This window comes from Lampetra planeri, chromosome 8, assembly GCF_965212315.1.
Source record: "Lampetra planeri chromosome 8, kcLamPlan1.2.h2, whole genome shotgun sequence".
Classification (NCBI taxonomy): Eukaryota; Metazoa; Chordata; class Hyperoartia; order Petromyzontiformes; family Petromyzontidae; genus Lampetra; species Lampetra planeri.
The window spans coordinates 4,923,048-4,936,780 of record NC_136114.1 but is presented as its reverse complement, the minus strand read 5'-3'; the positions used below and the strand labels follow the sequence as shown (position 1 = coordinate 4,936,780).

The 13,733-nt window shown below is 44.2% G+C and overlaps 1 protein-coding gene across 1 annotated transcript; it reads right to left on the bottom strand.

Moving 5' to 3' along the window:
* Window positions 1–1,142: 1,142 nt before the first annotated feature.
* On the bottom strand, window positions 1,143–13,312 carry LOC144720475 (fin bud initiation factor-like). Its single transcript, XM_078597275.1, has 2 exons — window positions 12,623–13,312; window positions 1,143–2,304 (listed from the first exon to the last, which is right to left on the bottom strand). The coding sequence occupies exons 1-2, from the start codon at window positions 12,932–12,934 to the stop codon at window positions 1,966–1,968; spliced, it is 651 nt and encodes a 216-aa protein (XP_078453401.1). The 5' UTR covers window positions 12,935–13,312; the 3' UTR covers window positions 1,143–1,965.
* Between the last annotated feature and the right edge of the window lie 421 nt (window positions 13,313–13,733).

The window sequence follows — 13,733 nt, the reverse complement described above, 5'->3', positions numbered from 1 at the left end:
AACAAACAACTTATAGAACTGGCCACTGGCCCCTTACATTTTTTTTAAAGATTTTAAACTGTCAATTTGAGCGAAAGCCTGTAAGTGAAAACTATTGCAAATGGAACTACGCAATAATTGTAACTATCGTTCCACACTTAAACAAACATTAAATACATTTAAATATATACTTTTAAACAGCTGCTTGCGTTGGGTAAATAATGCCAGGACAGCGTAGCTCTCAGTCAAGTAAACTTAACTGCACATACGATTCATTCGTATATATATATCAAAAACAAATCCCCGTTTTTTTTCTTCAAATAAGCTTAAGTAAATTAGTGTAGCGGTTGGTGCTGTGTGCTTCACAGACTGCCCAAAGCTCTGCTTCTCGTTAAGAATACATTGACACTGGGGAACATGCAGCCTCCGTTTAAGCATTGATGTCATCGGCGTCGTAACAATTCAGCCAAATATAACAAACAAAGGCAATGGGCTGGGGGCAGCATGGGCGGTGGCCAGCACTCGGAGTTTCACACACACACACAGGTCTACTTTTGAGAATGATTATCATACGGGAGAACTCGTCTGATTCACGGTGACGTGGAGGGCCAATATCGGCGGATCCTATAATTCACGGGATTTATCCGCAATTTTGCTCCTCTTATAGAAAACTAATTTAGGGAAACCCCTTGCGGATAATCGGGAATTATTAGCCGCTCGACTCTTATCCGTGAAAAATCGCGAGTAATAGGAAGTCGCTTTACTATGCATGGCAGGCAAAATTGTGGATAACCACGGATAGTAGGAAGAAATAGGGGCATTGATAATAGGATGATTGCGGAGCCTGCAACCACCGCAGATAATGAGTTGCAGCTAATAGGGTCGAGGGTAAGCGGGGTTCTTCTGTACTATATCCATCAATCTGCTTATAACCCGAGAAATAAAATTAGTACAAAAAACTGAGCAATAGACCAAAAATCTCGCCCAAAAAAAATCCACTTTCCATACACATTATATTTGATCCCAAACGCCTGCTGGCTCAACAAAAGGTACATTTTACACACTTTTAAAAGTGCAATGTGAATGATGACAAAACGTTTGAAATTCTAAAGCAGACGTGAATTAGTAACAAAAAAATAACACGTTTAGTTTTTTTACACAATAATACCCTGTGTTATTATTATTATAATTACGTAATCACTAACTGCAGCCACATGGTCACAAGTTGCCCTGGAAGTGGCTTCGTCACTGATGTTCGTCTGGTGAGCACGCGTTGTTATTTCAGTGACCGCCGTCAGCAAAAGTACCACTTAAACATAACTTGGCCGCAAATTGTATCGCCGGTCTACGCAAACAATCCGTGAGTTGACTTTTTCGAAAATTACTGAGGGCATTTTTTCGTGTGAATATTTTTCTGTAAGATGTTATCTTTTGGCGTTTTTTGGAGTAGTTGCCAGGGTTCGCTCATGGTAGACACTCGAGATTAGTTTCAGATTTCATTTTTTTTACATTTTCAGATTTTTTTGGCCCATATTCCGATTCTACTTAGTATCACTGTAATTAGCTTCATATGTTTCATAATTACCACTAAATTTTACCCATTTTAATCGTTGTAAACATTAATAATTGAATGCACAATTTTAACGTAGTCCCGTCAATAAAGAAATAATTTAAATGTAAACACTACTTTAATAATTTAAACAAAAAGCGACGTCACGCATCGTCAAAATGACATCGCATGAGGGCACTTTTGTGGGGCTAAGCGCAGAATCGACGCCACTCCCTGCTGCATCATCTCACCTTCGGATCAATCCTTAACAAAAAAACATCTGAACCATCCCAAAAAATGTTCACACCCAAGGCCCGATTTTTCGTTCGTAATTTTTCCCCCCTCTCCAAATTCATCCTAAAACTCGGCAATGCATCCCTCTCGGAGACGGACACCGCACGCACGACCCATCGCCACGACGCGCCACGGCCGTCCCGTCAGACGGCGTAGTAGACCTGCCACGCCTCGATGTATTTGTGGAAGATGGTGGTGAGCCGCGCGTCGTTGAGATTCACCAAAGACTCGACGTATCTGCTCGATTCGTGCGAGCTCGCCGACGCGCCCAGCACCTCGCTGAGCAGATCCGTCGAGTCGGCGCCCAGGTGTAGGAGCTCCTCCACCACCACGGCGTTCAGTGCCTCCTTCTGGGCCTGCAGCTTGGACTCGAGCTCCTGCAGGGACGTGGCCGCGTCGCCGAACGCCTGGCCCAGTGTGCCCAGCTCGCTGCGCAGGTACTTGCTGTAGCTCTCCGCGCCGTCTGTGTCGTGCTGGATGACCTGCGACCCCCCGGGGAGACGGGCGGAGGGGGGAGAGAGACGGGGCAACAGCAGCAGCACCTCCGATGAGCACGGATGTCCACGTACGGTGCGAAAGAAGTTCAAGGCACATACCTTTTGATAGGGGGCATCCCCCCCCAATCAAGACCCCCCCCCCCTCATCCTAGAGAGAGGCGGACCCGCCCCCCCCGTCCTTACCCCCCACGGCGACTCGACAATGCACTGTTCGTGAGGTATTCGTTTCATTTCATGCGTCAGTGTTTTTGTTAACAAGGCATTGCTTTAATGCAGCGCATTCGTTTGTTTTGTTCCCGAAACATGGCCCTTTAATTTTCCCACGCAAATTAGAATGTTTTTTTCCTGCACTGTATCCACGCAGAAGCCTGTGCCCACCTGATCATACCACTGCCAGTGAAAGGCCCTCCACTAAGAAGGATCTTTAGAGAGAGACTCCATTCAGAGGGCGCTTGGCCTACTTTTCCATGCTGGCCAGACGTCTCGGGAGAGATGGGAGTACCCACACTTTCTTTACTCCACCACACGCGACCTTCGAATCTGCTAAGGCATGTGTGCTGCCGGGTGGACAGAGTTGTGGGTATTTAAGAAACGTGCACCGTTGTTTCGAATGCCGCGCCGGGAGATCTAACCGACAACCTCCAGATTAGAAATCCGGTGTGACAACCATTACACGACAGCAGCATCTCAAGATAGAATGTAGGGTACGAACAACCCACCCAAGATTTCGATTTAAAGCTTCTTCCACCTCCAACCCAGCTTATATATAAGCTCCTAGCTTGGCATCCCTCTCATTCTTCACCATTCTTCACCTGAAGACGGCTGCTTGCGTTGTAGCCGAAACGTCGTGAGAATTATTTTATTTTATTATGTTTTATTTTTATTATTTTATTACTTCCCTTCTACGTGACTTTACCGAAAGAACCAAGAAGATGAACCCACCCAAGCCCTGCTCGAATGAGCAGTGCGGCCGTGCACATCTTTATTGGCAATCGTGAGCAAGAGTTTCCACGGCAAAGACCACGAGGCAACCAATGAACCAATGTTAACTACTCACAAAGTGGTACTGATTTTGTGGACCCCAGAAGGATGATTAGCCGAGTACAGTCAGTACACCCCACCCCCTCGCCACTGGGAATTCATCTCGGAACCTGCCGGTGGGAAGATGAGTACTCTCCGACCACCCAGCCAGATAGCTTTCTAAAAATTATTATTTATTGTTTAAAAAGATTAAAAGATATTGGCCAAACATCTTAAATAAGGTCTCTACTTGAAAAGTATTTGAACTCAACACCGCAGTGTGACTGTTGGTAGAGCAATCAACTCACAATCGGAAGGAGTTAAAATCCTGCTCAGGGTTTAGCTCAGAACATCATCCAACTGGGATCAATAACATGAGCACGATGTTGTAGGAACTCAGAAGTGAATGTTCAATTGAGACTGGCTTGGGATGCTAATGAGGATAAGCACCACCCCACTTTCACTTTTTGGCAATAAAAAATTATTCCAAATGTCAATATTCATTATTTTCTCTCCGTGCTCTTAAAACCCCGACTGCCTGAAAATGTATTCGATTTTTTTTTTGTAAGGCATAATTGGGCAGCGAGGTGGCATCGTGGTAGCACTTGAGTCTCACAGGAAGAAGGGCCTGGATTCGATTGCTGACATTCAGAACAGGGGGAGAACAGTTTGTATGTTCTCCCCCTGTTCTGCAAGGATTTCCTCCAGGGTTTCCGGTTTCCTCCGATCGCTAAAACAACACGTACTATGTCAGTGCTATTGGCCAAACATCCCAGTGCTGAAAAATGACCTGCAAATTTCTCATTCGGGATTACACACACAGCAGTAACATCGCCCGCTACGGTGAAAACGTGACAGGACCCTCCTGAAAAAGAGCCTTGATACTCAGTGAGGATTAATGCATAATAATACGTAATATATATCTTTCAATTACTAACGTGGAAAACAATATTCATCCTGAATATGTGGACACCAGGCAGTCCTTTACAATAGCCCAATTGTCTGCCATCCCAATAAAATATTAGCAAGTTGTCACTTACACATTTTAAACACATCCTTCGTCAGATACCGAATATCTAAAACAACGTTTAAACAGCTTAGAGCGTCGTCATACACTTTATGCACACCAGAAGGACATTTAAGAGTTTCGATATGGAAGCACAGTATTGCATAATTTTTGAAAGTCAAGGATTTTGTGTAAAGCTCGGAATGATTTTTTTTTGCGTGAATTACGTCTGTTGAAATTTCCATAACTCAAACGTTTTCTCTTGGAAAAAGCTCCACATGTGGTCACAGCCAGAAGACGTGAAGCAAAGGGTGATTGGGTTAAAGGGCCCTCTGTCTGCATGTGCCGTAATACACCATTAAATCAAGGGCATAATTCAACTTTTCACACCAAGCATTTGGTCATGTGCCTAAATGCCAGGTACTGTGTGTATATAACTCTAGAAAGTTAGTTTTGCATATTTCCACGTCGAGGAGCTGTTAGAAAAAAAAATAACCTTTTCATACAAATTATACAGTGTAGTGCATGCTTTAAATGTCGTACCTATTAGTTTTGTATGACATATATCAGAATTGTACGATCAACATCGAAAAGGAATGTTACGATGCATCAATGCATCGATTCAAGTAAATCTGTTTGCTCGCAAAACGTGCATTGTATCGAGTGTGTAAGAATGTGTTTTTTTTTGTATTTGCTTGGAATGGTTTCACAGGACCTCTCAAGCCGCTCGAGGCCACATAATAAATAAATAAATATTCATAATCACAACCCTGATTTACAACAAGTCGTTGAATCACCCAGGGGGACGGGGGGGGGGCAAAATGTCTGAGCATATCGTTTTCTCTTTGTTCCATGAAGAAGGGCCGTTGCCAGGTGTACAGAGGGCCAAACAGGACAAACGTGGTTATTATATTATATTTATTCAAAACAAATCACGATAGGGTTATTTAATTTGTTTTTTAACAAACGTTATCCATGCGTGCATGAGTTCTCTTTTGCGATTAATTTAGGACTGTGTGTTTAAGATGACAGGTCTTTTGTCTCAATTCATACAGGGGTCTTGGTCGAGTTTTGTGAACAACGGATTTGAGGTGACCCCACAGGAAGAAGCAAAATTAAATATTAATAATGATAGTCGATACAATAGTAATTAAATTAAACAATTAGGATGTTTTTGTTCATCTCAATGTTAAAATAAATGAAAAAACCCCATGTGCCCTCACTTTGGGCCACTATATATTCTCTTCCTTTTACAGCAATGTGATTTTTTATTATTTGTGCTTCTGCACCAATGCCAAATTAGTAAGCACCACATCATTTGTTTTCTTCTAAGACTGTATCCCTGTAACTACCTGGGGAATCACCCCGTGAGAGTTGCTACAGAGCTCACATTGCTCCAATAACATGGCCTGCACAACGTTTGCGATTGGAGGAGTATCAGCATTGCAGTGCCTTGGATCGCCTGCTCCACAAGGCATCGCTAATGGGATTCACGTATTTGTATTCCTTTGAAAGGAATGACCAATTACGGACAAGGAATACTTTAAATATCACAGCGCATTATAGTCAAATTGTTTCGATGCGAATCCACGTTCGTGGCTCTGAGCCATGGGAGGAAATTCCATACAGGGCTCCCCTACTTACGAACGAGCTAGGTTCCAGAGGTCTGTTTGTAAGTCGATTTGTTCGTACGTCTAACTTTACTCCTGTCGATTACAAACATGTCGTATGGCTTGTACACTAAACACGGGTGAATGCCTTTAAACGTTGTATAATCTCCTGTAGATGTAGATGCCACTGGTTCTTCATGTTCTGCAGATGTAGGTGCCACCACCTATTGCGCAGCAGTTGAACATGCCACTCTTGGTCTGAACAGTCAACTGGACATACGGACAGGTGTGTTCGTATCGATGAAAGTTTGTATGTCGAATGTTCGTAAGTAGAGGAGTCCCTCTATTCCCATGCTCGGGTCCAGCCTCTATCTCGGATGACAAATGTCAACCTCCCACAAGGTGGTACACATGCTACTGATGCCAGAGGGATGGTAGATTAATTTTCTAGAATTGAACAAATTATCTGAGCCCAGACAATCCATCACCAAGTGCAATATGCTTGTTATAATTCTATTGAAATGAGAACATAACCTAGGAATGCATCGCTAAGTATATTGTGTAAAACTCTGTTAACCAGGAAACAGTTTTTTTATAGTTTAACTCTCACCAGGCCCCATTGTGTATCAAGTGCCGTCTCCACCAACTCTTATCCACTCAAACACACTGGCATCTCTGTGTGCGGTGAAAAAATGACCAGTGCACAAAACGTCACCTATTATACACAGTTGATGTTTAAGATGGCAGCGTTGTTGATGCATGTGTTACGTACATTTTTTGCTACAATTAACACATTTTGATCTGCCAGTATGTAAACAAAGTCTTTTCTACCTGTACAAATCACCATCATCACCGCTGCTATTGATATACTAAATGATGTTTGGCATTCCGCCTCTAACTCGTGAATAATTAGAAAATGCAACTCTGTGTATTGAGGTTAACTGACCAGGAGAGCAGGTATAACACATTGACCACCGCCTAACTTCCATCAGCAAATTGCAAAGCAAAGAGGCATAGACAATGGGGTGAATGACTGAGAGTACACGACAGTGCATGTCTGCAAAAGGCCTTGATGGTACTTCGAATATATTTTTTGGATTTTGTAATTGTGAATCTCAAAGCAATTGTGAATCTCAAAGCAATTTACGAAAATGACCACATTCCAGGAGTATAGTACAACAATTAGGAAGGTTACAATGACGATGTTTTTTTTAACGTATGTCTTGCTATGGTATGAACAGTATCATTCATACCACTGCTCTGCACGATAATAGGTGGTTTAAATGAAACTCTTGCCACGTAGATTCGTCGGGGAGCGGTAACGCAGTGGCAGACGCACAAAGTTACGAACTCTGGCAACCTGAGTTTGATTCCTGGCCATGGCGAACATCACTCAACCGAATCCTGAGCTCATCTTCACCAGCCCACAAACAAGAGTGGTGAAGCATGGTCAAACACCTCCTGTGGCCTACATGGCATGGGGGAGGCCTCCACCTAGCACTGCAATGAGAAAGGGTTGTAAATCATTGTCTCTTGTAAATGAGAACATTCCTGCCGGGTGCATAAACATTTCACTCGTACCAGCTCAGCGTCCCCCTTTCCTTCCTAGCCCGACTCATTAATATTTACTCTCGAGTCGTGCCTTTGAAGTAACGTTTTAAAATAAGTTCTTAAGCTCATTTACCTTTAATCTTGTTTTAAATGGGGTCTGTGGCAGGTTATATGGATAGCGAGGTTAATCTCACTGGTGACTCATTGTACAATATATATATATCGTACATATATACACAGTCGAACTACAATCGTTCTCGAAAGATCAGTGGATCCTAAAAATTGCAGCACCTTTTATGGTTTCCGGCAACTCAAAAAACTGCAGTGGAGTGGGGGTTGGAATTCATATAATCCACGAATATCCGTGATTTCACGCGGAATTTTGGAGTAAAATTACGGCTGCTTGTGGATTACACTACGTCACACAATTTTTGTTCCTGGGTAATAAGTGTTATTTCGTAATTGCTTGTGCCTAAAAAGTATAGAAAATGGCTATTATTCCCCACAAACTTTGCTTTTGTGACCAGGACAGTGATATTTTGAAATGTACCTATTTTCAATAAGAAAACGGGAGAATGTGTGTATTTTCGTTCACATAAAGCCAGAAAAAAACAACATATGAATCAAAATTTACATGTATTTATGCTGAAGTAATACAAAAATTACTACAAAAGATTTAGAATTTAGTAGTTATTCGAGATGTAAGATTATACTGTAAATCACTTTCACGAATCAGCCACAAAATGTATTCTCCCATCATGTTTTCATTATACTGTCCTTGATAGCGGCGTTCAAAGTCCACTATATCCTGGTGGAAGCGCTCGCCTTGCTCCTCCGAGTACGCTCCCATGTTCTCCTTGAATTTATCAAGATGAGCATCAAGGATATGGACTTTGAGGGACATCCTACAGCCCATTGTGCCATAGTTCTTCACCAGAGTTGCAATCAGCTCCACATAGTTTTAGACCTTGTGTTTGCCCAGGAAGCCACGAACCACTGTGACAAAGCTGCCCTAAGCCGCTTTCTCCTTACTAGTGAGCTTCTTGGGGAATTCATTGCACTCCAGGATCTTCTTCATCTGTAGTCCGACACCGGCTTTGACCTTTGCCTCAGACAGCTTAGGGGAAAAGTATTGAAGGTACTTGAAGGCTGCCGACTCCTTATCTACAGCTCTGACAAATTGTTTTATAAGGCGTAATTTGACGTGCTGTGGTGGCTTCAGCACCTTCCGGGGGTCCACCAGTGGCTCCCACTTGACGTTGTTCCTTCACACAGAGAACTCGGTCCGCTGTGGCCAGTCCCGCCTGTGGTAGTGCGCCTTGGTGTCTAAATATTTTGTACTAATTTTGTATTACTTTAGTATAAAGACATGTTAATTTTTATTCATATGTTGTTGTTTTCTGACTTTATGTGAGCGAAAAGACACGAATTCGCCCGTTTTCTCATTGAAAATAGGTACATTTCAAAATATCACTGTCCTGGTCACAAAAGTAAAGTTTGTAGGGAATAATAGCTATTTTCTGTACTTTTGAGGCATAATCAACTAGGAAATAACACTTACTACCTAGGAAAAAAAAATGTTACACAGTGTTATTAGATCTCGGAAACCCGTCCCCACATCACTGCGGATATTTGGCAGCATCCAACAATATACAGCGCTGGACATATAAATCACACGATAACGCCATGATTTGAGTTGGACTACGTAGACACAGTTGACCTGATCAGCCTCAATGATGGTCCCGTTGCCTTCACATATAACGTTCGAACTATATACTGTATTTACACACATAGAGGCAGAGATTCATGTTCCTGCTTTCTCCCTGATTTCAGAGGCGGAGAGACAAATATTGCGTCTGGTGGTCTACACTGATATAGTATACGATAGTACATTTATAAAAATGTAGAAATGTATTAATCTCAATTGGTGCTACCTGACATTGAGATGTAACTCTGTACTGCAGCGATACAGAGGTGAATTTCGCCAAGACGCCCAGCTTCTAGAGATAGTTTAACTGGACTATGCTACAGAGATGATGACGTCGACGATGTTGATGGAGATCACAATCACAACTGTATATAAGGTAACCACGATGTCAATCATCCACTGCTGGATGAACGGCTCCGCACGCTGTGTTGGAGCACGAGGTGTTTGACCATACTTCACCATGCACAGCGATGGAAGTGGAGCCGTCACACTCATCACACTGGTCAACACACTTTTTCTGGCATAAGGTATTCCAACGGTTGTAAGGTAATTTTTGGGGTGCTGATTCCAAATCTGGCATCAGTTTTTGTCTATCACATGAGGTTTTTGAGATATCAAATATTGCATTTTCAATAAAAACTGCAGAAGAAATATATTAAATAAATCTGGATATCTACATAAAAATATATTATAAACAGACTATCCTTAATATACAACACTATATTTTAACACCAAAGCAGTCACTGACTCGCAACAACTTGCAATCATAAGTGACAGAATTAATTTCGGGTAAAATCAATGAAAATGGGGTATGCCGATAGCATAAAAATGAGATGTGATAGAGCAAATCTGAGATCAGATTTGGAATCAGCACCCTGAAATTAGTCTACAACAGCTGCAAAAGTCCAGGCCAGAAAAAAATGCTTTTTTTGTTGACCAGTGTTATACACAAAGTTCGTGCCACAAATGAAGCACAATACTTTGCTGATCTCGTCCAAGAGCATAAACCATCACGCGAACTCCGGTCATCCTCGCAGCGGCTCTTGGCTGGCCATGGAACAAAGACGGTCACCGTACCGCGCGCTTTCAGATGCGCTTCTGCGGCCGTTTGGAACGCTCTTCCAATATTACTTTTAAATATAAATGTAAAACTTATTTCACTAGAACTGCTTTTTGTGTTTAGTTTGTTGTCCTTCCCCGCACCTCCGATAAGCACGGTCGGCTATGTACGGTGCGAAAGAAGTTCAACATACATCCATACATAACAACAAGTGCGTGCGCTGGGCTATGAATAAGTACGAGCCCGGCCACCTGATGTGGATTCCAGGCCACGACTCACATCAGTGGCACACGTGATATGTGAACCAGCTCTGGCAAGAAACCCGTCCCCAGCAAATAGCACGGCATGGAAAGCGGGTTTCATCCAGCAGTAGATTGACAAAGTGTCCGTGACATTTGTTTTTATATTTCAGAATTTGTTGGTGCCATCATCAATCACACTTTAGACAACACAGCTAAGATGCCCACCTCGTCGATGGCCCCTTGCCTTCTACAGAACCACAAGGACAAACCCAATACGCATGCAACGTGCGGCCAACATTGGCACGTGGTTAGAACTGGACCGACGCCAACGTTGACCCCAACGTTCCATGTTCGATGGGACGCTGTAGGAACCGCATGCACCTCTGCAACACGGAGGTCCACGTGGTGTTGGTGAGACCATGGGCTTGAGATTGGTGTTTATTTGGTCAGGATTCAAATATGTTTAGTCTTCGTCTAGTTTTACGTCTTCTTTCATATGGATTGAAAGTGTGTCGCAATCATGAATCGATATCTCGACAGAGTTTAGTTGACAGAAAAAACCGTGGACGTTTTCGTCAAGTCACATCGTCATTAGAAGCCGACTAAACACCGTTTCAAATGTACAAAGTGTCACCCAAGGCGTCCATCCCACTGGCGTGGCCCCTAGCCTTGCGATACACATCGCTATACCACGTGTAGGTATGTTGAACTTCTTTTGCACCGCACGAAGCCAACCGTGCTAATCGGAGGATGTGGGGAAGGACAGCAAACTCAACACAAAAAGGAGTTCTACTTTGTCAATCTCGATGATTTAAAGTGCATAGCTCCAGTGGTTTTCTCATATCGGAAGGAAGTGCGTTCCAGACGGCCGCAGAAACACATCTGAAAGCACGCGATGCACTGACCGTCTTTGTTCAATGCTTAGCCAAAAGCCGCTGCGAGGATGACCGGAGTTTGCGTGATGGTTTATGCGTGTGGGTGTCTTCTGTATAGAAATGTGAACAAGGGGCAGCCCTGCAATTCCCTGCTCGTGCCACTGCTGGCGGAATGGCCTCCAGTAGGGGGAGCTCTAGAGAGCCTGTCTAGAGGGTATCTGGCCTACTCTTCCACCTTTGCCAGACGTCCCAGAAGAAGTGATGTAAGGACATGCGTGTGATCACGATCTTCTGAGATCTGGGAAGCTAAGTAGGGTTTTGAGCCACCCTGCAAAACAGTCTACACACAAGAAGATTATTCAATCTTACTGCTTATTCGCTTGCCTTGAGATATACTGTACTCTAAATAGACTGAAGATACACAGTCCTGTATAGACACCAGGGTTCGGCTACCAAAAGAAAATATATTATTTCGAAATCGGTAAAACCAATAGTTCGTGATCCACAATGCATGTGAATATGAGACAGTCCTTATTTAAAGAGCCGCACTTGTACGCTGGGGCCGCAGATTTCCGAGCCCTGAATGATATACTACTCACGCTGGCCTCTAGCCTTGCTAAATGCTGCGCTCTAAATCAAACTCAACTAAGTCAGGTAGGAGCCGCTGAGCTGTATAGTTCTTTTTCAGAAGCGACCTGGCCACAAATGATTGCTCAGCGAAGTCGCTTAGCATGTGGAGATGTATAGCAGCCAAGCACTCTAAACGCGTGATGTTGATTCTAAACCCGAGGACCCGGAGAAAGATACACCAGACCACGGGGAGAGAGAGAGAGACATGCGAATGAAAATAAATATATAATAATCCATAATAAGGTTTGTTTGTTTGTCACATCGTGTAAATATAAATGTGTTGTTAAACCTGCCACGAACCGACACAGCCAATTAGTAAGCTTTGTCACGTAAGCAAAACGTGCCGATTAGTTGCTACTTCAGCACACCGGTGTGTTGGAGAGTAAACACACAACACTTACAATTCGAGTACGACGTTTCGCCGGTGACTACAGCCAGCTTCATCGGGTCGATTATCGAAACAAGCGAAGAAGTGTCAACTGCATGAACAAATACACAACAGGCGTCAGGGCTCAGGTAATCGAACCCCGCACCTCCCGTACACCGGGCGAGGTAGTTAACATCTCCACCCACCACCAGGTCGTGCCCCCCCTCCCCTTGCCTTGAGCAGACTCTCAAGGACGCGTGAGTCGTCCTTCGTCTCACGCCTGAAGCCATCGAAGTCGGAGCCGCTCCACGAACTCCTCCGCCGATCGTCGAGGTCCAGCCTGCGTCCGCTGAGGTCGAACTCGACGAGGCACTTGTCGATGCCCTCCTCGTCGTCGTAGACGCCGTCCGGCACGAAGTAGTAGTGCAGCGTGTTGTTGATCACCTCGGGGTAGATGTTGTCGAAGACGCCAGCCTCCACCGCGGTCAGAGAGGACTCGAGGGCGCACAGGAGAAGAAGCGCACCGGTCAACGTGTACACGCTCATTGTCGGCGTCTGACGCCGCCACCGCCTGCCGACGATGTCAGCTCCCGTCGCAGAGACGAGCGTTTGCGGGATTTGCTCTCGGCTCTGACGGGTTTCCCACCGGCGCGTCAGAGTTGTTTCTGACCTTTCCTGACTTTCACCGCTGAGGATTTCACAAACGTCGCTGCGTAGATGCGTCCGCGCGCGCGCGCGCCTAATGTTTTTGTCACCTTGGTTCCAAGTGTGTGGGACTCCCTTGCTGCCCTTGAAGCTCGTGATGGTGTGTATGGTAATGTAGGGAGGGCATCGGCTGTCGGTTTACGTGCGCTGCGCTATTTGCTTTGCAATCTGAAGCCTTCAGGAGACGCGTCGTTTGCGAAGTGGTTTTGTCTGCGTGTTGTCGAGAGCGTTACTGGGGTGGTCAATGTTCTGGTCCTTTTTTTTTATCGTGGGGCCATTGGGATGTGTAAACGCCCACTCCCCACACACTCGCATCCCTAAATCATCCATCTGTTGCTGTAATTTCTACATTTATTATTATTTATTATTGCACTCTTCGCGTGTGAGCTCCACGCTTTTGCAAACGTTCATTTAGCAGCTGAGTGTGCCGCCACGTGGTCATTACGCGCTATAACATGTTAGCTTTCTAAAAAATCGGTGAATTACATTTATTAAATCAAACTCAACATGAACGTCAATATCACTGTGGCCTTGAAAGGAAAACAAATATAAAGGAAGGCGACGTTTCAGTCAATGGCCCTTCTCCATAATGGACCTTCATGCCCAGTAAAAGCAGTTGTGTCAGCGATTTGAGGCCCAC

Coding starts and splice junctions, on each gene's coding strand:
- LOC144720475 (XM_078597275.1), bottom strand. CDS start 12,934: ATGAGCGTGTACACGTTGACCGGTGCGCTTCTTCTCCTGTGCGCCCTC. Junction 2,305..12,622: donor TCCTTGAGAGTCTGCTCAAG/GCAAGGGGAGGG, acceptor GGGGGGTCGCAG/GTCATCCAGCACGACACAGA.